The 21636-nt window shown below is 38.7% G+C and overlaps 1 protein-coding gene across 10 annotated transcripts in view; it reads right to left on the bottom strand.

The window, feature by feature from the left end:
- Window positions 1-6945: 6945 nt before the first annotated feature.
- Window positions 6946-21636, bottom strand: part of NCOA1 (nuclear receptor coactivator 1) — a 264345-nt gene continuing 249654 nt past the window's right edge. For 7 of the 10 annotated variants that reach the window (XM_068564107.1, XM_068564108.1, XM_068564105.1 and 4 more), the window contains 3 exons: window positions 18429-18612; window positions 13059-13148; window positions 6946-9265 (listed from right to left, as the gene is read on the bottom strand). In XM_068564107.1, coding sequence (XP_068420208.1) covers window positions 9095-9265; window positions 13059-13148; window positions 18429-18612 — 445 coding nt within the window. In that variant the 3' untranslated portion in view covers window positions 6946-9094. Of the gene's footprint in view, window positions 9266-9350; window positions 9408-13058; window positions 13149-18428; window positions 18613-21636 lie in introns of all 10 variants that reach the window. The other 3 variants (XM_068564113.1, XM_068564112.1, XM_068564111.1) reach the window with 3 other exon arrangements.

Raw genomic sequence — 21636 nt, 5'->3', positions numbered from 1 at the left:
AAAAAATCCTGAGTGATCCTTCCAAAACCCAAGTAAGCTCAGGTCACTCCCCTGCTTAAAATCCTCCAATGGCTCGCCATCTCAGAGTAAAAGCCAAAGTTCTTACATTGGTCTACAGGGCCCTACACCATCCTGGCCCTCATTACCTCTTTGACTTCATCTCCTACAATTCTCTGCATTCACTCTGCTCCAGCCTCAAGACTTTTGCACCTCCACCTAGAAAGCTCTTTCTCCATATTTTCACTCAAATGTCCCCTTCTCTGAAGACCTGACTTTCCTGTTTTAAACTGCAACCACTCTCCTCCAGTAGTGTTCTCTATCCCTCCTTCCCTACTTAATTCTTCTTCATAGCACTAATCTTCTGGCACACCACATATTTTGTTCATTTGTCAGTCAACCTTCATTAGAATGCAAGCTCCATGAGGGCAAGGATTTTCATTTTCTTCATGGATGTAGCCCCAGTGACTGGAATAGTGCCTGGGAAATAGTAGGTATTAAATGAATACCTGTTGACTGAAAATATATATGTTGTTATTACTATTACATTAAAAACATTCATTCTTTAAAGTAGCTATTGTGCAATGTTTTAAAAGACAAACCCTTAAGTCTAAAGATTCCCAAGACTAACTACAACTTACTTTTTGATGTGGAAAGAGTGACTGAAGTCACCTTTTTATCTGGGGTTAGAAAAATTACATATCAAAGGCTGATTTAAAAACCTAGAACTAGTCCATTATACTAATCTTTCTACTTTCACATACACGTGAAAATGTTCTTAAAAAGCTTTAAAAAAGTTTTCAAGAGAAGGTAGGATGAAATTTTAAAGCCGAGGCTTAGACGTGCATGAGTCTTTAAACAGAGCATTTTCTATTTAGAGCCTTTTTCCCAGCTGGTTTTGATTGAACTTTAAAAGTCTAGCTTACTAAGTAATTATCATTTAAAACACAATTGCTAACATCAGAAGAATGTTAAAAAGAAAAGCTAATTTTAAAAAATTAATACCTATTTTATAAAAGTTTGCAAGTTAAAAAGGACAATGAATAGGAAATATGCAGCTTAAAATTTAGTACAGGCAGGTGTATGCTAAATTACTTTAGATTTGAAAACAAACAAAGCAGAACTGAGCAGGGCTGGCTCTTCAGGTATGAGGAAAATTCCTGGTAGGACATTTGTTCTGTTAGAGGAAGGTCTTCCTGCTCATTGACCTTTCCCATCTGTCTACTTTCCAAGTTAAGTCACTCAGTTTCCAGAGGCACTGGTTTTTTGTTTTTTGTTTTTTTTAAATTTTTATTTATTTATTTATTTATTTTTGGCTGTGTTGGGTCTTCGTTTCTGTGCGAGGGCTTTCTCCAGTTGCGGCGAGCGGGGGCCACTCTTCATCGCGGTGTGCGGGCCTCTCACTATCGCGGCCTCTCTTATTGCGGAGCACAGGCTCCAGACGCGCAGGCTCAGTAGTTGTGGCTCACGAGCCCAGTCGCTCCGCGGCATGTGGGATCCTCCCAGACCAGGGCTCGAACCCGTGTCCCCTGCATCGGCAGGCAGATTCTCAACCACTGCGCCACCAGGGAAGCCCCGGGAGGCACTGGTTTTAAAGGCCAATTAGAAATTTCACAAAAAGCCATCTTATTCTTGTTCAATTTCATCATGAATCACTTCTCAGTGGCATTATATTGTAGGTGAAAGATTAGTAGGACATTCTATATACTCACTTTGGGAAGGAAAACCAGAAGGGACTGTCTCTCCTGATCTGCCTTTTTCTATTTTCTCATTAAGTGTAGTCAATCCAATCAGCTGATCTTCAGTGGGGAAGTAATTTCTGAGGAAAGTAAAGGGTTTAACAGCAGCATGTATCATCGATAAATATAAAGCTTGAGCATGTAAGTAATGAAGTACTACTTTTGAGTAACTTATATGTGCATTAATTTTCTTAGACATGGTCCTTAACAAAAATGGAAGTAATAAAGATAACTGCTAACGTTCTGTAAATTCTCCAAATATGTAGAGGCTCACATTTCATGAAAAAAAGAAACAATCATCACGATAGAATCATGATCTTGTCTTGAACTCTTGGATACTTTGCAACCTTCCATTAGCTTAACAATCCAGACTCTAGGAAGACAACTCAGCACCTGGTCTATCAGCTAGTTTCCCTTATTTAAAATACTGCTTCTGCATCTATTTCTTCAATCAGCAGTCGAGAGCCTACTATGTGGAAGGCACTGAGGGGGGAAAAAAGAGAGATGTGAACCTCTTCTCTAAGAAGCTTACAATTTGGTGGAGAGAAACATGTACATATAGCCAAGTGCCAAATGGAGGCCCCAACACTGCACAAGGCAGTACAGAAGAGGGGACTAATCTAAGCGTGGGGTCCAGGGAGGGCTTCTTGGAAAGGGCATCTAAACCGAAGCCATGAGAAGAAATAGAGACACAGATGTAGAGAACAAACGTATAGACACCAAAGCGGGAAAGTGGCGGTGGGGGGGTGGTGATGGGATGAATTGGGAGACTGGGATTGACATGTAGACACTAACATGTATAAAATGGATAACTAATAAGAACCTGCTGTATAAAAAAATAAAATTCAAAAATTCAAAAAAATAAAAATAAATTGAAGCCATGAAGGATGAGTAGTGAGGAGAAACGAGGAGCATTACGGGCTGGGGGGAAGAGAATGAATGTGGCAATGGAAGTGGGAACACAGATAGTAAATCCAAGAATAAAGACCAGATCAATGTGGCAGGATCGTTTGTTTAGAGAGGGTGTAGAGGGTCATGAAGCTTAAAAGGCAGGTAGATTTCAGATCAACTATAGGCAAGAATTAGTCACCAACAGATTTTGAAGGTTGTGTTTAGAGAGACTTCTCTGATGACCGTGTGATGGATGAATGTAAAAGGCATGAAGGTAGTTACTATAATCACCCCCACCATAAAAAGTCTGAAATTCGATCTCTGATCAATAGGCTTAGAGAAGAGAAGACAGCTATGAGGCATTACAAAAGACAACTTTTTGCAATTCGGTAATATGAGTAGGAGGCAGTTGTTGAAAAGGATCACTAACAGAATGATGATACAATTAATTCAGGTAAGGGACAAAGAAGCTGTCTGCGGGGAGATAAGTTGTTTGGTTTGGGGCTTAAGTTTGAGGTGCTGAGTGTGGGGTGGGAGCCATCCACATGGTAATGTTCACCAGTTGGAAATTAGAGACTGGATCTTGAAGAGAGATCTTGGCTAGAAGAGTGGACTTTAGATGCATGTAAATGTAAGCAGTACTGGGTTCAAGGGAAAAGATGAAATTGTTCAGGGAGAGTACAGGGACTTGCTTGAGAACTATTACCCTCACACAAATTTAAAATACAAAACAAACAAAAAAATCAGTACTTGAACACATTCAAAATTAGTGCCCAGGTTTTATTTTCAAAATGGAAACCCCTATAAGCTTTTAAGGAACTTGAATTCTAGAGAAAAACTTTTAACTCATCAGGATTCCCAGTCTTTATGTGTCACTGTCTAAGGGTGCTTTTATCTTTAATAGTTGAACTGGGCAGTGGAAACAATGGCAGGTTTCATCACAAAGCCCAAGGATAGACTCTTGGGTCTGGCACTTACCAGCCACCTGACCATTCATCTGAGCTTCAGTTTCAGCATCTGTAAGATGGCACTATTCTAATTGCTTCGTAGGATTCTGAAGATCAAATGACATACTGTACGTGAATGTGCTGTACAAACTAAGAAATTATTAGCACAAGAGTATTAGCCTAGCATATTGCCTGGCAGGGTAGAAATGGAAAGTATTTAACTGATTATAAGAATCTCCATTATTAGGAAGGAGGCAGCTCAGGCAAGTGTCTCTGTACTTCCCACACTTCCTATCACAGCGTCTGTTCTGCAACAGCTCATCAAAAATGGCCTAAGTACTGAAAACTTGGTCTAAGGTTTTTTGTTTTATTCTGTACCTTAGGACCTCTGGGCATTGGAGTGGGAGGAAAACCTGATGAAATAGAGATTATTCCTTTTAACATTTTAATTCTTCTTTTCTCAAGCCAATGTCTCGGGTTTGCTACAAATACCTCTAGACACTGCTTAGTTCTGCTGGTTGCACAAACTACCAAAGTTCTGAGATAAGCACACATGATTAGACCAGAGCTAAACTCCAGCATAAAAGAAAGATTCGTTGTCTGCAAAAGGATCAAGAGTTAGGGAAAAGTGAATGCTTCCGTGATCTGCTCCAAGAAACCAAATTTTTCACCTCACGAAAGGGGTCCTCTGCCAGTCATTTTATACCTGCCCCACAAGGAACCCACATTTTCCAAAGTTCTTTTAAGCTAAGGGGATGACACTGCAGTTTCATGGAGCCCCTCCTTCATTTCCTGTTAAAATATGCAGGGACAGAATGCCTCTCCCAAAACTGTATCGGGACACCTGCTGACTTCATGCCAAAGCTCACCCTCTTTTAGGCTTCCAAAGGTCAGGCTCTCTGACTGCCTCCAGAGAAGGGGCCAGGTGCTCTCTTCTCAGCCCTTGAGTTCTCAGCCCTCTTTTCAAAGCCTGCTTTTAAAAGTTATTTCATGTAAAAAAGCATTGCCTAAGGTCACACAATGAGATAAAGTCTGCAGACTCCAAATGAATCCTAAATCCTATAGTCCAGGATAGTCAATCCAGAATTTGGAATTAGAAGAGTTGGTTCCAGTCCCAATTCTACTGAAAGACAGTGCTTGTGTCCTGACCTTTCTCTTTACAACTCTCTCGAAGGACTGCAGAGGATTAAATGAGATAATTGTACCTAAAAGCACCTTAGAAATGTTACAGTGCAAACTTATTTTCCCTGAATTTTAAAAATTATCCTCATCAGCTCCAACAGATTGTGTAAAAGATATAAAAGCCTGCACTTACGGCTGGTTAGGGCTAGTTATGGAAGAGACCTTAGCTACTGGCTGGCACAATTTCTGAGTGAGGATCCCAACGCCCGTTCATGTCCCTCCTGGAGCCAAAGGCTGATTTAAATTACTTTGCAGCCCACCAGGTAACATAATTCTAATAACATGTTTGAGAACTCAGAACACTGGTTAACAGTTTAAAAGAGCAGCTCTCTGGGGCTCCTTCTTGCCTCCGGGCCCTCCTTCACACGTGGTAGCCCTCAGAATTCTCAGCCTGCTCTTCTCTGAGCTACTTCTTCCCCATCCTGCAAACCTCACTTCAAATGCCATTTCTTCCTCAAGGAAACCTTCTTTCACTCTCCAGACAAGGTCTCACTCACAAAGCAACTTCTAATTCTCCTTTGTATCATTTAATCCAATTGTGATTATAACTATGTAAGTCCCCCCCATGTAAATTTAAGCCCTGGGAGGGCAGGGTTCACATCTGTCTGGATCCTTCCACATCCTTAGTGCCTTGGATAAAGACAATAAAATGTGTTGAGTGAGGCCAGAGCTTTGCGTTTCTTCAATCTTGTTAAGAGCTCTTGTGGCAATGAATATAAAGTATAAAAAGAAAACTAATTTAGTGCTGGCAGAATAGGTTCTGGATAGAGGAATGCTTCCTTTGGCAGTTTTCTCCAATAAAAAAAATTTATGGGCCTAATTAAATCATCAAGGTCTTTTGCAGAGGTACAGGAATGGTCAAGGATCGAGCTTGCTCTGAATTATTCACTTTATTCAAGTGGAGCAGCTCTTCTGGGAAGAGCAGTTAATGTCAACAAGGAAATAAGCACAACTTCCTTTGTAAACAGACAACTGTCCTTTCTTTTTCTTTGATTCTTAGGGCCCAGGAGACAGTTTCTATGTATGGAAGCTACTCTAGGTAAAACCATAAAGAAGATGAAGTTCTACATCAACCTCACTTTTTCCTCACTTGTTACTATTTGTTTTTCTAATGGCCTTCACACCCTTACCTTAGGATACATTTAAATCAATGTTCAGCCTCACCTAAGAGAAGTATCTTTTTTACCTTATCCTGACTTTTGGAAAAAAGGTTCTGTTCCCCCAAAAGTGTAATTTCAGACAACAGCTACCAAATCTGTGTGTAGTTATGTGTAGGAATGTGTGTGCGATAAACTCCCTCCTTACCCTGGCCAGCCCTACTTGGCCAAGTGTTGGTGGACCTAGTTGCCTTAAAAACACACAAACAAGAAACAGGGCCTAATTTTCATAAAATGCATTGTCAAGAAGGAGCCTCCTTGGGCTTCCTTGGTGGCACAGTGGTTGAGAATCTGCCTGCCGATGCAGGGGACACGGGTTCGAGCCCTGGTCTGGGAGGATCCCACATGCCGCGGAGCAACTGGGCCCGTGAGCCACAACTACTGAGCCTGCGCGTCTGGAGCCTGTGCTCCGCGGCAAGAGAGGCCGCGACAGTGAGAGGCCCGCGCACCGCGATGAAGAGTGGCTCCCGCTTGCCGCAACTAGAGAAAGCCCTCGCACAGAAACGAGGACCCAACGCAACCAAACATAAATAAATAAATAAATAAAAATTAAAAAAAAAAAAAAAGAAGGAGCCTCCTCAAGTAAGATTCAACATCTGCATAATAATAATAAATGTTAGTACAAAAACCAATAATTGTGGGAGAGATGTTATCCTGTGGCTAAGAAGTGCTGCCTGGACCAGATCTCCTAGGTCAAGAAACAGTAGGACCAGAGTGTTTAATCATCAGACAAGTGGCCAGAGTTAGAATTTCCTCACAGCCTACTATCACAACTTCACTGGGACCTTCTCAAATTTCACTGGGCTGGTTCTTATTAGGGTGACTTCGAGGAGCTTTGGCTTCAGGGATCGTTTCTTTTATTATCCTTTAATTATAGTTAGTCATTTTGGGTTTTGACAATTCCTGCAGGATGTAGGTTTCATTTCTTCCCTGTAAAAGAAGAGGCAACCCATCTATTCAATAGCTGGAAAAGTGAATTTCCTGTGGAATGACAGGAATTACATAGAAGCAAGCAATTTTATTTTCCTCAAATGTAGCAATAATTTTAATCTGTACATACATAAAACAAACAGTGCAATTATAAAACCTTGAAGGTGACATGCATACTTTAAGGTGCAGTTGGGATGCGGGAGGATGTTAGCATCTCCAATTTTCCTTACCACTTTTTTTTTTTTTTTTTTAAGTTCCTTATGCAAAAGTACTGAGTCAGGAAACTTCATCTGGAATGCTGAAGTTAAAGGTGAACTTCCTGAAGTCTGCACGTCTAAATATCACAAACAAAACAGAAATGACCTCCTAGAACAGTTTGGGAGGGACTAGCATAATATGGCTGGGCTTTCAAGCTGGGAATGAATTAAATCAGGGATGCATTTTTCTGAAAAACTAAAAGAGAGAATGTTTGTAACTGAGTGTCCTGTTTCTGTTTCATAGTTGCTACCCACTTGAGCCCTTCCATCAATCTTTTTATTCGGTACAGGTTCTGAATAGATGCTGTTCAATGGAGTTACTTGTAACTAGGGGTGGTGAGATGCAGAAAGGAGGACCTGGGAAAATGGCTTCTTCCTTGATGTCTGAGTCCATGCTCCTCTTCCATTGTTAGTTCTTATGGCCTTTTCTCTGCCATGGAAGCAGAGGTAGCTGGTGCACAATGTCAGATGTTGTCATCGTTCACAGGCCCAGGGGTGCAGTAAAGGCGAGTGATGGGGGTCTACCTTTGCTTCTTCCACAATACCTTTCTCAAGCTTTCCTGGCCTTTCAGTGGAACTTCTAGAACTAGAAAGTCAGTTCACTGGGTCCTTGACTCACAGGCCAGGATGAGACAAGATGTGGCAGAGTGACAAGACACAAAGGGAAAATATGGTGTCAATTAGCCTCAGAGCAGGAATAGAGAGATTTATATTTGCACTGATGAAAATTCAAATTCCCAAAGTCAATCTAAAAAAAAAAAAAAAAAGATTTTCTTTGAGTATTAATTTTTCTCTGTACAAGTAGCCTGTGCACTTCTGGTGATTAATTCCTTGCACTGCTCTCAAGTTAGATGATCCCAGGGACACTCTAGGGCAGTACGCTCTAGCTCATCTGGAACAGCTCTTTCTGGCAGTGGCATTTTGATGTGAAACCCAAAGTAAATCCATACATGGCGTCATAGGTATTAAAATAATGAAATATTACTAGCCAAATGTAACTGCAATTCAATCAATGTTATATTTCACACACAGAAATTTAGAAAAATCAAGAGTATGATAATAAAACCATAAAATTAAACAGAAGGGAATCAATTTCTACAAGAAATCAAATATATTTACAGTGAGATTTAAAGGGAAAAATAAGCTACTTGAATCATAAATTTAATTTTATTTTAAATAACTTTAGCTACCTCAGCTGTTAATACAATAAAAGCAGAAAGAACAGGCTGCCTTTTGTCCAGATTTGATCAGAAAATTGTATCTACAGTAATCGACAAAACTCGCTTCTTGTCCTTCACCCATCTCATCAAAAATTATTGCATTTTCCCCCAAACTGTATTTTTTGGATTCCTCTGTGAATATACTCATTTCGTCCTCTTTCCTGGAGGCATCTTGGTTTAAATCCATCTTTAAAAAAAGGAGAAGGGGTACATATGTGGAGGCAAAATATTCTCTTGAAGCCAACAGATATAGAGTTGCTAGAAGAAGCTGATTGTACACACAAGCTGCCTGGTTGGGAAGGGGAGGGCTGCTGATTTAGAGACACTGTGACAGCCTTTGGTGGATGGGCACAGGCAAAGCCCCACTGGGCCCTTCTTCCTTGGCAGGGTCGGGACTGAGCCAGCGGAGGTGGAGCTTCCTCTTCCCCTTGGAACTTGTCATTTTGGTTCTCCTCCAAAAGCCTTCATCCAGATAAGAAGCCAATGACTGATTACAAAAATAAGAATAATTAAATTTGGCTCAAGAGAGAGATTGTCCAACTGTTCTGCCTTGTTATTTTTTCAATATCCAAGGCCTTTACAAAGAAAGAAACAAAAACATCTCTCAATCTCCCAAAGAAAGTGAACTTTTTTTTTCTTTTTTTTTTTTGCTCCAAATGCTACGACCTGAAGAATGGCTGCAGATTGAGATATCAAAAATCTCAGAAAAATATATAATATATTTGTATATCTCTGTATGTCTATTATTTAAATTTCACATTCCTTTAAAAGTGGTTATTCAGTCAGTAGCTGCTGAAGGAGGCTCTTCTGCTGGGCCTGGGGGGTCTGTGGTCCTGCCGTGGGTTTTTGAGTTCCCAGTGGACCAGGCTGGTTCAGGTAAGGGTCCCCGCCTACCAGATTCACTGTACACTGGACGTCAGCAAACACCTGAACCTGTTGCACCTGCTGGAACACAAATAAAAGATGTGTTTAGACAGAAGGGTCTGCCCCCCCGGCTTATGAGTGGGTACTACTTGAAGTGGAAACTCACTAGAGCATTCCTCTAGTCTGTAGTCACCACAGAGAAGAACTCTTCTGTCTTCTTGTCCTACAAAAAGAAAATCGCTGCACTCATTTTGCTCAGGGTTCTGGAAAGTTCACACTTTAATCAAAATTGGAATGGTCAAGCCTCCTACAGGGTTGCCATCAATACTGAAAATGAGCATCATTGCTAATATTGCCAAGATTGGGAAAAGCCCAGTTTCAGTCTGGGTATCCAGTGGTGGGTTTAAAAAATAGGTATATTATTTGGAAAACTGGTTATAAAAGCATTCTATGGATGACTTTAATAGGATAAAAATATCTTCATGATGTTAGAAAATTAAGGGCTTTAACCCAGTATTAGCAAAATAGAAACCACCACAGCTCAGTAAATAGGACATCAGTATTACTAAAATTAATGTCCAGAAGATTTGTGTAGTATCTAAATATACTATTACATAGCTCCTTTACATATTGCCTTTAGAATTACAGCAAAATATTAGAACAAATAAAAATTTTATATTTAACTTATTTTTCCTGATAGACAATCCATTTAAACACATGAGCTAAAAATAACTGTAAACTACTAGCTGAGAACAGTGTGAATTTTCCCTTTAACTACTTTCAGTAATAATACATGTATTCCTTTAAAAAGTCTAAGGTTACACAGTTTTAACATTTTCTATCAGGAAAACAAAGCCAGAAGTTAGTCTTCAACAATCAGCCTTATTAAAAAGTCATCTGTAGAACTGATTAGGCCAATATCACACTTGTGAATGTTCCAGACCAAGAATGGAGATGCTTTCTAAGGTATCCAAGTGCATCTATCTAACTGTCTCAGCGTTTGGCAAACTTGTGCCTCATGTTTAATAGGTTCATGAAGTATTTTAGATTAGTGATAGATTTTTTCGTTCATCCCTAAATTCATGCCAATTACACTCAGTGTTTCTGAAAACTTTTCTATCCTAATTGAATAAAAGTTGTTTTCCATCAACCTTAATTGGCCAATTGTCAAATGTCCCGACCATCCAATTTCTCCATCAGTCTAACCCCTGATGTTTTCTCCTCACGATGCACCTACACCTCCACTCTACTCTGTCGGATAAGGCAGATAGTTCTTGAGCTGAGCTTTTTTAGTGTCTGATGAATTAAACCTTTATTTAGATTAGTATCGTTTCTTTCCTCACCCTCTCTCTCATCCTCCTCTTTCCCCCAGTTTCCCAAATTTTGCTTCTTGTCCCCATAGGCTCCCATTTGTTTTCTTCTTCTTTTGGGCTCTTCCTTATGTACATAACATACACCAGCTCTCTCTCTGAGTCTATTCTCCAGCTGCCTCTGTGCCCTCCACCCACCTTTGTTCTCCATAACTTCTCATTCCTACTCTTTTCCTTCTAGAGCTCCAACCCTGGCCTTCTCTCTCTCTCTATGTCAACAATCCCCCTACCAGCCTTCTTCCGCCTTCTCTATTCTCTGTGTTCTTTTCCTGTTCTCTCCTCTTCCCCATCCCAGCTCTCCAAATGCAGCTAGCCCTCTATCCTCCCCTACTCCTTCTCTCCTTGTTCTTTTCCGTCTCCTTTTCTGTACATCTGTTTCTATATTTCTATCTAACTCACTCCCCAGCTTCTGTCTGGCAAATACAAAAACATTAGAGCAAATAGAGATTTCATGATGGGCTACCACAGAAAGAAGATTCTGCCACTGAAACTTAACGTGAGCACAAACTATATAGTGCATTTAGGCAATGACTGATTTTTTAAAAAATTAACATAAAATTTCATTTTTATATGTTTCAACATATGAAATACCGGGGCAGAGCATAAGGTGTTTGTGCCCCCAAACACTTAAAAATTTTTTGATAAAGGCATGATAAAACAAACTGGAGAGAAAATTCTGCTGCTTTAAAAAGAATGCTTTATTAAAAAAGATACCAAACTCCAAAAAGTACACATTTCAGCCTTTTTGAATTATTACTTAAAAACATGGTGACTTAGACCAGACCTCAAAGGACTTCTGATATTGCTATACCTTCACAGACAGGCAAAGCAACACAAAAACAAAATTTATGATTTGCCCAATGAGAAGAGTGATGTGAGAGTTGAGTCCCAACCTCTTAAGATTTTCCAGCATAGTTTTTAGTTCAATTCACGTACTATCCCAGGACTCAGGAACTTTAAAACTTAGTTGTTTTGTCTTAAGTATATGTCTCTGTAAGTATGAGACTTTTAAAAACTTCTAGTGAATAAAGACTTCATTTCCCCCAGCACAAAATCCTCTCTTCACCCTCACAGGACTCAGATCCTATTTCCTGATGCTCCAACTATGCACATAGTTTCCTAACTGGCTTTCCTCTTTCTGAGCTGGCTGTCCAGTGCTCTTCCTTTTCCCTCTTCCCCCCTCAAGATGAAGCTTAAACTAGCACTTTTCTCACTGTTCCCCTTCAGGGATGATGCTTCATTTGTAGGACTGAATCCAAATCCATTAGAGTTTAATATTCAAGCCCCCTGGAAATTTGACCCAATCTACTTTACTAATTTTAATTCCTGTGAATTCTTATTACAAACCCTTTATGCTCAGTGGATTTGGCTTCCCAGGACTATGCTGATATTACTGTTACCCTGCCTCTGTGCCCTCTAACTTCCAATCCCCTGGACTTCCAAGCTCACCCCCTTCCTCAGCCTCCAAAAACCACAGTACCTTTCTCCTTCACTTGCCTCCTTCAAGGCCCAGTTCAGTCCTATCTCCTACATAAATGCTCTCTGACAACCTCAGGAACTTCTTCTTTCTTTTAGTGCTCATGGCTCTTGTTACTTGTAATAAATTTGAGTTTGCCTTCTTTGGTTATGTAATAATTTATGTGCATTTGTCCGTATGTTTTATCTTTCGACAGGCCCTAAGTGGTATGGCAGAAAAAGCATAAACTTTGGTGTTAGAAAGACCTGGGTTTGGACCTCAGCTCTGCCACTTTCTAGTTTGTGAATTGTATATGTAGTTAAATCGCCTCAGGTTCTGTTTCTTCATCTGTGAAAAAAAAGGAAAACTAACTCCTTCATAGGGTTACAGTGATGTCTACATGAGATAAAGCAGACAGTGCCTAACACAGTGCCTGGCAAATCATAAGCATTCCACAAATGAAGCTTCCTTTCCTCACTTCTCCCCCAAGTTCACCTAAAGAGCAAACATGTCTCATGTTTCTTTGTATCTCCACCTTTGCATAAAGCCTGTGTTTTTTAAAAAATATCTTAATTTATGCTAATATAGGAAAGTGGCCACCCTTGTTATTTGTATTGTTTTGAAACAAACTTCTAAAAGGAGGCAGAGTACACAGTAGGCATTCTGTTTTGTCTGAATTTATTGAACTCTTTTGAGGTATTCTGATTACACATTAGTCTTAGCACTGTGTTTATTTACAAATAGCAATTAGTGGTCAACATTTGTGATCCCTTATCCTGTCTAAACATTGGATTAACCTTTCTGAAAGCTTATCTCATTTAACCCTCTCATAATCCTCTAAGCAGGTATCTCGTTAGTTCTGTTGGTTATACAGCGGCTCAGGAAAGTTCCCTAACATGCCCAGGATGACACAGCTAAGAAGAGCAGAGCCAGGACTCACAACCAGGTCTGACTCTCAAGGTCAGGCTCTTAACCGAGATGCTACACAGAGTTTCCTGTGTATCTAGAGAAAACTTGACAGCTCTGGGCTTAGAGTTTTCTTACTGACCTGGGTTCCATCTGCTTCTGCTTTGAGAAGGTCCGTGGATGAGAGCTGGTTGCAGTAGAGGCCTGTGTGTCTCAGTGCTGGATCATTTATCTGTTAAAGATATAAGTACAAGACCAAATTACAAGCTAGTTGTTTACGTTGAAGACCAAATTCCTCAATGAAAAACAATCTCACTGACAGAAAAGTAACAGGAGGAGAGCAGAAATAACAAGCTTAGAAATTTACTGTGCTGTTAGAAGTCAGGACAGTGGTTCCCTTTGTAGAAGTAGACAGACATGCAAGGGAGTGTGGGGAGAACCTTTGGGGTCCGGCTGGTAATGTTCTGTTTCTCGATCTAGGTGATAGTTAAAAAGATGTGTTCAGTTTGCGAAAATTCACCTAGTTGTATACTTTTCTGTATATCCTTATAGATGATACTTCAATAAAAAGTTAATTCAACACTCGTGAAAGTTAATTAGCAAAAGACTTCCACTTCCAGTCAAGATTCAGTAACAGGGATCAGATTTATCCTCTGCCTGAATCAACTAAAAATTTGGACAAAATATATGAAATGAACACACTCAAGACCTTGGACAAAGGCAATGAAGGGGAAAGTTGCCCCTAAGGGTTGGGAAACAATTGAGGCGAGTCCTACCACTACCCCAGTCTACTGCCTAGAGAGAATTTCCAGGCTGCAGCGTGAGGACAGGGGACCAGACAGCGCCTGGAAGTCTCCCTGAATTGAGAGTATAGAGCTAGAATTCACAGGGCAGAATATCAGGAGAGAACAACACAGAGAGTAGCAGCTTAGTATTGATCAGCTAGCTAATGGATGTTACGGAACTACCCAAAGCAAAGATTCACCTGAAAAGATTTACATGGAATAATTCCCAAAGGTCACACAGAGCTGGGAACAGGTCCTGATCCCACCAGCCAGAGTGGAAAACATCATAATTCAGGTAGTGTACTAGAATGGTTTTGCTTTAGTAGTAGGGTAAAATTAGCCCTATACTAAATACTGCTCTGGTCCCACTAAACAAAAAAGCAAGACCTGAAAAAAATCAAACTGTTTATTTCCAAGTAATTTAAGCATTTCCCAAAACAAATCTCAATATTTATAGGAACATAAACAAGGTAAAATTCACATGTCTGGGATCCAATAAAAAATTACCAGGTATGCAAAGTAGCAGACTCTGACATAAATTGTACCAATGTTTTCTTAGGTCAGTCTCCCAAGGCAACAGAAATAAAAGCAAAAATAAACCAATGGGAACTAGTCAAACTTATAAGCTTTTGCACAGCAAAGGAAACCAAAAACAAAACGAAAAGACAACCTACAGACTGGGAGAAAATATTTGCAAAAGATATGACTGACAAGGGATTAATTTCCAAAATATACAAATAGCTCATACAATTCAACAACAAAGAAACAAACAACCCAATCGAAAAATGGGCAGAAGACCTAAATAGACATTTCTCCAAAGAAGACACACAGATGGCCAACAGGCACATGAAAAGATGCTCATCATCGCTAATTATAAGAAAAATGCAAACCCAAACTATGACTTACAATGAGGTACCACTTCACACCGGTCAGAATGGCCATCATTAAAAAGTCTACAAACAATAAATGCTGGAGAAGGTGTGGAGAAAAGGGAACCCTCTTACACTGCTGGTGGGAATGTAAATTGGTGCAGCCACTATGGAGATAGTATGGAGGTTCCTCAAAAAACTAAAACTAGCGTTGCCATATCCAGCAATCCCACTCCTGGGCATATACCCCGACAAAACTATAATTTGTAAAGATACATGCAGCCCTACGTTCACAGCACCACTATTTACAATAGCCAAGACATGGAAACAACCTAAATGTCCATCAACAGATAAATGGATAAAGAAGATGTGGTATATATATATACAATGGAATATTACTCAGCCATTAAAAAGAATGAAATAATGCCATTTGCAGCAACATGGATGGACTTAGAGATTATCATACTAAGCGAAGTCAGTCAGAAAGAGAAAGACAAATACCATATGATATCACTTATATGTGGAATCTAAAATACGACACAAATGAACATATCTGCGAAACAAAAACAGACTCACAGACATAGACAACAGACTTGTGGTTGCCATGGGGGCGAGGGGGTAGGGTAAGGAAGGATTGGGAGTTTGGGATTAGCAGATGCAAACTATTATACATAGGATGGATAAACAATAAGGTCCTACTGTACAGCACAGGGAACTATATTAAACATCCTGTGATAAACCATAATGGAAAAGAATATTAAAAAAGAATGTATATATAAGTATAACTGAATCACTTTGCTGTAAAGCAGAAATTAACACAACATTGGAATCAATGCTGCTTCAATAAAATTTTTTTAAAATAAAATAAAAGAACAAAGTAGCAGAAAAATATGATCCATAGTTAAGTGAAAAATCAATTAATTGAAGCCAATCCTAAAATGATGCAGATGCTAGAAGTGACAAGCAAGAATATTAAGACAGTTATTATAATAACCATATTCCACATATTCAAGAAAACAGAGGAAAGACTGAACATGTTAGAGATATGGAAGATATAAAAAGGGTCCAAAGTGAATTTCTAGAGATGAAAATAGCAATGTCTGAGATAAAAAATACCCTAGATAAAACATTCAGATATTGCAAAAGAAAAGAACTATGAATCTGAAGCTATAGCAATAAAAACTATCCAAAATGAAACACACAGAGAAAAAAATGACTGACCTCATGCCCCCTTAAAAAACTCCAAACCCAGAAAATCAGTGAACTGTAGGATAACTCAAATGGCCTACGATATGTGTAATTAGAGTCTCTGAAGGAAGGAGGGGGTTGGTGACAGAAAAAATATCTGAAGAAATAATGGCCAATACTTTTCCAAATTTGATGCAAATTATACACCTGTGAATCAAGAGACTTACTGAACCCCAAGCACAAGAACCATGAAGAAAATCACACTAAGGCATATCATAATCAAACTGCCTAAAACCAGTGATAAAGAGAGTAATCTTAGAAGCAGCCAGAGGAACAAAGATAAAATGACAGCAGATATCTCATCAGAAATACAGTGGAGCAATGTCTTTAAAGTACTGAAAGCTGAAACTACCAACCTAGAATTCAGGGAAAAGAACTTTCAAAGATGATGGTGAAACAAAAACTTTTTCAGACATACAAAACCTGAAAGAATTCATCACTAGCAGACGTGCACTATAAAAAATGAAGACCTTCAGGAAGAAGGAGAATGATACTAGATGGAAATTTGGATCTACACCAAGGAATGAAGAACACTGGAAATAACTACGTGTGAAATATAAAAACTACTTATTTAAACTTTAAAAAATATTATTGACTGTTTAAAGTAAAAAAAGTAAAGTAAAAAAGTACTAACAACATATTGTGGGGTATATAACATATGTAGATCTGATATGTATGTACAACAATAGCACAGGAGGGGAGAAATAGAAATAAACCATTGTGAGATTTTTATATTTATATGAGGTGATATAATAGCATCTGAAGGTAGATGGCAACAAAAATGAATACTATAAACTCTAAAGCACCAGTAAAACAGCAAGAGTTATTTATAGCTAATAAACCAACAAAGGAGATAAAATGAATTAAAATATTCAATTAAACCAAAAAAGGCAAGATGGGACAAAGAGAAAATAAATAAGATGAGAGATTTAAATCTTCAATAGCAATATCAATAATCACATTAAATGTAAATGGGCTAGCCACTCCAATTAAAAGGCAGAGATTGTCAAACTGAATAAAAAAGCAAGACCCAACTATATAAGAAATACATTTTAAATGTAATATTCTTTTTACCTAATTCATTTTATTTTTTATTATTCTGTCTTAATATACTGGAGATAGTGAATAATTCTAATAACTGAAATACGACAAGATAACAACAAGGACAAGAAACAATCCTATTTAGTACTTTTATTTTGCTATAAGATATCACTAAGTTGTTGGGGTTTTTTTTTAAATAAAGTTCTGTTTTTAAAAAAAAATTAATTAAGTAATTTTATTTTTGGCTGCGTTGGGTTTTCGTTGCTGCGCGTGGGCTTTCCCTAGTTGCTGCGAGTGGGGGCTACTCTTTGTTGCAGTGCGCAGACTTCTCATTGCAGTGGCTTCTCTTGTTGTGGAGCACAGGCTCTAGGCACACGGGCTTCAGTAGTTGTGGCACACGGGCTCTAGAACACAGGCTCAGTAGTTGTGGTGCATGGGCTTAGTTGCTCCGCGATATGTGGGATCTTCCCAGAGTAGGGCTCGAACCCGTGTCCCCTGCGTTGGCAGGCGGATTCTTAACCACTGCGCCACCAGGGAAGTTCCTAAGTTGTTGTTTTTTTCCCTGCTATCTTCGTTAGGCTAATGCCTGGTGAATGGGGACTTTTCTTTTTTTTTTAATTCATATCAAAAAGGAATTCTATAGAAAAGGTAATCAGTGTTTACATGTTTTTTAAGACTTGCTATACATTATGGCTATATGGTCATAGCCGAGTCACCATAGTCTACTTTGTGGTTGATGACAGAATAGTAACTACAGGGAGTTACCCAAAGATTTTTTTAAATATCACTTCGAATTTAGTCATTCTTTCCTTAAAAATCTTTAGGAGGCTCCAAGATAAACTAAACATTTAGGTGGCCTGCAACACCCCCTAAAAAGCTTACCACATAAATTCTGCTCTAAATATAATATAAACATCCCCTTAACATTCATTAGGCTTTTCAACATCTATTCCTGTCCAGGTCATGCTGTGCTAACCAGTCTTGAATATTCTTTTCTATCTCTTTCTTTAGGCAAATTTCCCATGAAGACTTTCCTAATCAGACCCTTTTTCTTTTAAACCCTCCGTAGTTAACTGTATATACCCCTAATCTGACAGAAATATATGTACAGTCCTATAGGGTCCATCTCTTACCCAGCTGTTCTGTCCTATTATTCAACTAATCCTTTGTTCATGTTGTGTCTCCCCAACTTGTTAATATTATTGCCCACAGAGCTACCTTTGTACATAGTAAGTACTGAGTTTGTTGAACTGAAAGGGAGAAATGAAGAAAATGTGTTCAAAATATAAAGGGGTAAGTTCCAAGTCAATGTATTATATGTATCATTTTTATAATAAATCTAAAACACTAAAATCTCATGAGACTAAAATCTTACAAGGTCTGTCAAAATTTCCATTGTATATCTTAATAAATAGTAATTATCAAAAGATAGTGGGAAAGAAAAAGAAGTGTGGTTATTTTTGACAGGTAACTGAACATTCCTGATTTCCTTGGAATAATGAATTGCAGTGTGGTGTGATGTAGAGCACTATGTGTGTGTGTAGCAAGTGTGCCAGTTGTGCCACTTACCTGCTCAGGGCACACAGTATTCATGCCTGGCATCTGCAAAGAGCTCATCTGCATCTGGCCCATCATTGGGTTCATGTTCTGAACATTTGTGTTTCCACCTGCCATGGACACGGTGATGCTCATATTGTTGTACACTCCTGGCTGTGCAGGCGTGGGCTGGTTCTGGACAGCTTGACTGAACACACTGTTAACTCAAAAACAATCTCAATTACATCCACTGATCGTGAACATGGGGATGACGTGACTGGACTCTTTTTCTAAATTATTAGATGGAATTCCAAAGAAAATATTTTATATTCCTAAGTTATGTGTAAGATTTTATCTTATTATAATATATAAGAACTAAGTATCATTCAGATGCACTTTGAACTCTGCCCAAGGGGTTTAATAACTAAAAAGACCTCATTTTAAGTCATAATTATCTGGCTTCGTATCAGAGTTGTTAAACTTCAATTATTCAAATAACTAAGAAAGGAAGTTTTCCACATAAGTAAATCTTCCAGATAACTGAAGTTTACCCATTTAAACAACAAAATCATTCTAAAATTTATTACACTATTTTATCTTCTTAAACAGAGAATATCCTATTTAAGCAAAGTACCTGGCATATATATCAATCTTCAATAAATGTTCATTGAATAAATTAACAAAGGAATGAATGATTCAAAGGTAGCATTCTTATACTGTGATTGCTTGTATATCCTCTTAGACTTAACACCTGGGGGGAGTGATGATATTCTGTTCCATTTATTCCTTGTCTCTACTAATAAATGACATACAGCAGCAGGCACTCAGTAAATATCTGATGAATGAATGAATTGTGGACATGGATTATTACTCAGTGCTGTCAACTGATGAGGTTCAGTTGCTTTTGTTGATAGATTTTACTGTATGTATACCAATGTTTTTTGAAGTGTAGTCCAGAGACCATCTGCAAGAGAATTCCCTGGTATTCATTGAAAATTGAGACTCTCAGGCCTTACCCCAGCCCTAGTGAATCATATTTTCTGGGGGTGGGTATGGAAAGCTGCATTTCTAACTACTTATGCACATTAAAATTCGAGAGCCTTTATTCAGTGTCCTACCGCTTGCTGTCACTTCTCAAGGATTCAGCTTCTGGCCGCTTTCAATATGCTATAAACTAAGAGGAAACCAAGAAGTATATACCAGATATTTTTATTTGGAAAATGTAATATTTTTGAAGACTTCAAAGGTTTTCTCAGGCCTGAAGATAGCTTCATGTCTTTTCTAGGAAGCAAAATGCAATGCCCATTATGGTTTTCAGAGGACTTGTTTTAGACTTCCTTCTTCACCACCAAGGTCTGGACTGTGGTTACCCCAAGGACCTCAAATGTTAAACCAGTTTCTATTAGTAGATAGAATAGTATGGAATAAACTCCAAGTAAATACAATTTGAAACTTTATATCTGAACCCCCCAGATTCTAAGTGATACAGATATACACATCTAAAGGAAAATAATATGAACTATGTCTTTGGTAAGTTCCAAAAAAAACACCAAATGTTTTGTGATTATCTATCAATTTCTAAACAATAAGCTGCTGGTAAAATTCCACCTATTTTAATGTTTATTCTGAAGAATTTGATTTCAAAAATTATTTATCCCATCAATGGCTTGTCTATTCCTTGCTTGCTCTTGGGAGGTAAGCAGGATGTACTAACATTTACAGCTTCTGGTAAATTAAGGTAATCATACTGAAATTAACAGGCTGAGAAACAGCCTATTCATCATGTCTGAAGAAAAGTAGCAAATTTTCCCCAAGTAATTATAAAACACAAATGCTCAAAGAAAATTATATGCCTAGGAAATGGTCAATAATGCATCTGTGGACCATTAACGTCTGTACAGTGTGTATGCTTGTCAGACAGTGTCCCCACAGCTAAAGATGAGGAAAAAAACCATTAGTCTACTGCCCAGTTTCTAATGAGAACATTTCTGCCTTAGACAGTGCTCATTTGTCAACTGATACATAAATCACCACTGTGGAGGCGCAGGGCTATGTAAGTTAATGCATGCAGCAGCTTCAAGGACTGCAATGATGTCATACTTAGTGAAAAAAGTTTAGGATTTAATTTCTTTTCAAATTATATTTGGGACTGTATATTAGCCTAAGTTCTTTCAAACTACTCCTGCCAATAGTTCCATTTTAGTTTCTTCCCTCATGGGAAGAAGATCAAGCCCTTCTGCAGCATCAATCACTGTTCCAGGTCCTGGAATAGACTGTGGGGTTCACTGGCACCTTAGGCCCAATGCATGAAGGACCGCTTCCTCACACTTTCCTGGACCCCTCCCTCACCTGCTTTCCTGATTGGCCTCATGGCAGTTATCACAGTTTCCTTACGCTAGCACCAGGTATTTGGTAGCCCTTAAATCATGGGGGGAAAAGGGAAAGATGACAACTTTGGCCTAAAGTAGGTTCCATAGATATTACAGGTATTAACAAGCAAGGAGGAGTCCGTGGTCAAATAAGTCTCAGAAACAAAGGGTTAAACCACAGACCTCTGCCTTTAAAATGCTAATAAGCCCTGGGATTCTCCTTTGTGACTAGAGTTACACAGAAACACTGTCCAGTTCCTGGACAAATAAGTTTGTTTAACCCTTTATTTCTCTTGCTACCAAAGAGATAATGAAAAAGAATCACATTACACTGTCTCTGAGCTCTATTACATCATTCTGCTTAATGAGTCTTTGTTTCATGTTTTACTTCTCTCCGACCTACTCCTGTCACTAACTACACTCTAGGTAAGTTGACAACAGGGGCTGTTTTCCCCAGTTCCTTGTGGTATCTTGCACTGTGCAAAAGAGACAGTGAGTGATCACAAACTATATGCTGCCTGTGTTGACTAATAAACTTTTATACATGAACCAAATAAGCAAGTGTGAATGTTTGAAGAGTTGGTGATAACTATTTTCTTTCTCAAATGATTTGGGAAAGTCAAAAGTTCATAGAAACTGCTAAAGTACAACAAAAACTCAAGTCCATATTTGAATCTGCATCCAAAAAACGACTTAGGTAGGAATAGGGAATCTCTACACTCATTTGTTCAACAGATGTATATTAAGTGCTTACTTGTTCTAAAGGATGGACATATACAAGTAAACAAAAAGTCCTTGCTCTTCTGAGGCTTATATTCTAGTTGGAGGAGACAGACCATAAATAGACTAACACACACTATGTCAGATGTTAA

Source organism: Eschrichtius robustus, chromosome 15 (genome assembly GCF_028021215.1).
Source record: "Eschrichtius robustus isolate mEscRob2 chromosome 15, mEscRob2.pri, whole genome shotgun sequence".
Lineage (NCBI taxonomy): Eukaryota > Metazoa > Chordata > Mammalia > Artiodactyla > Eschrichtiidae > Eschrichtius > Eschrichtius robustus.
Note: the sequence above shows the minus strand (reverse complement) of the source record. Positions and strands in the feature narration are given on the sequence as shown.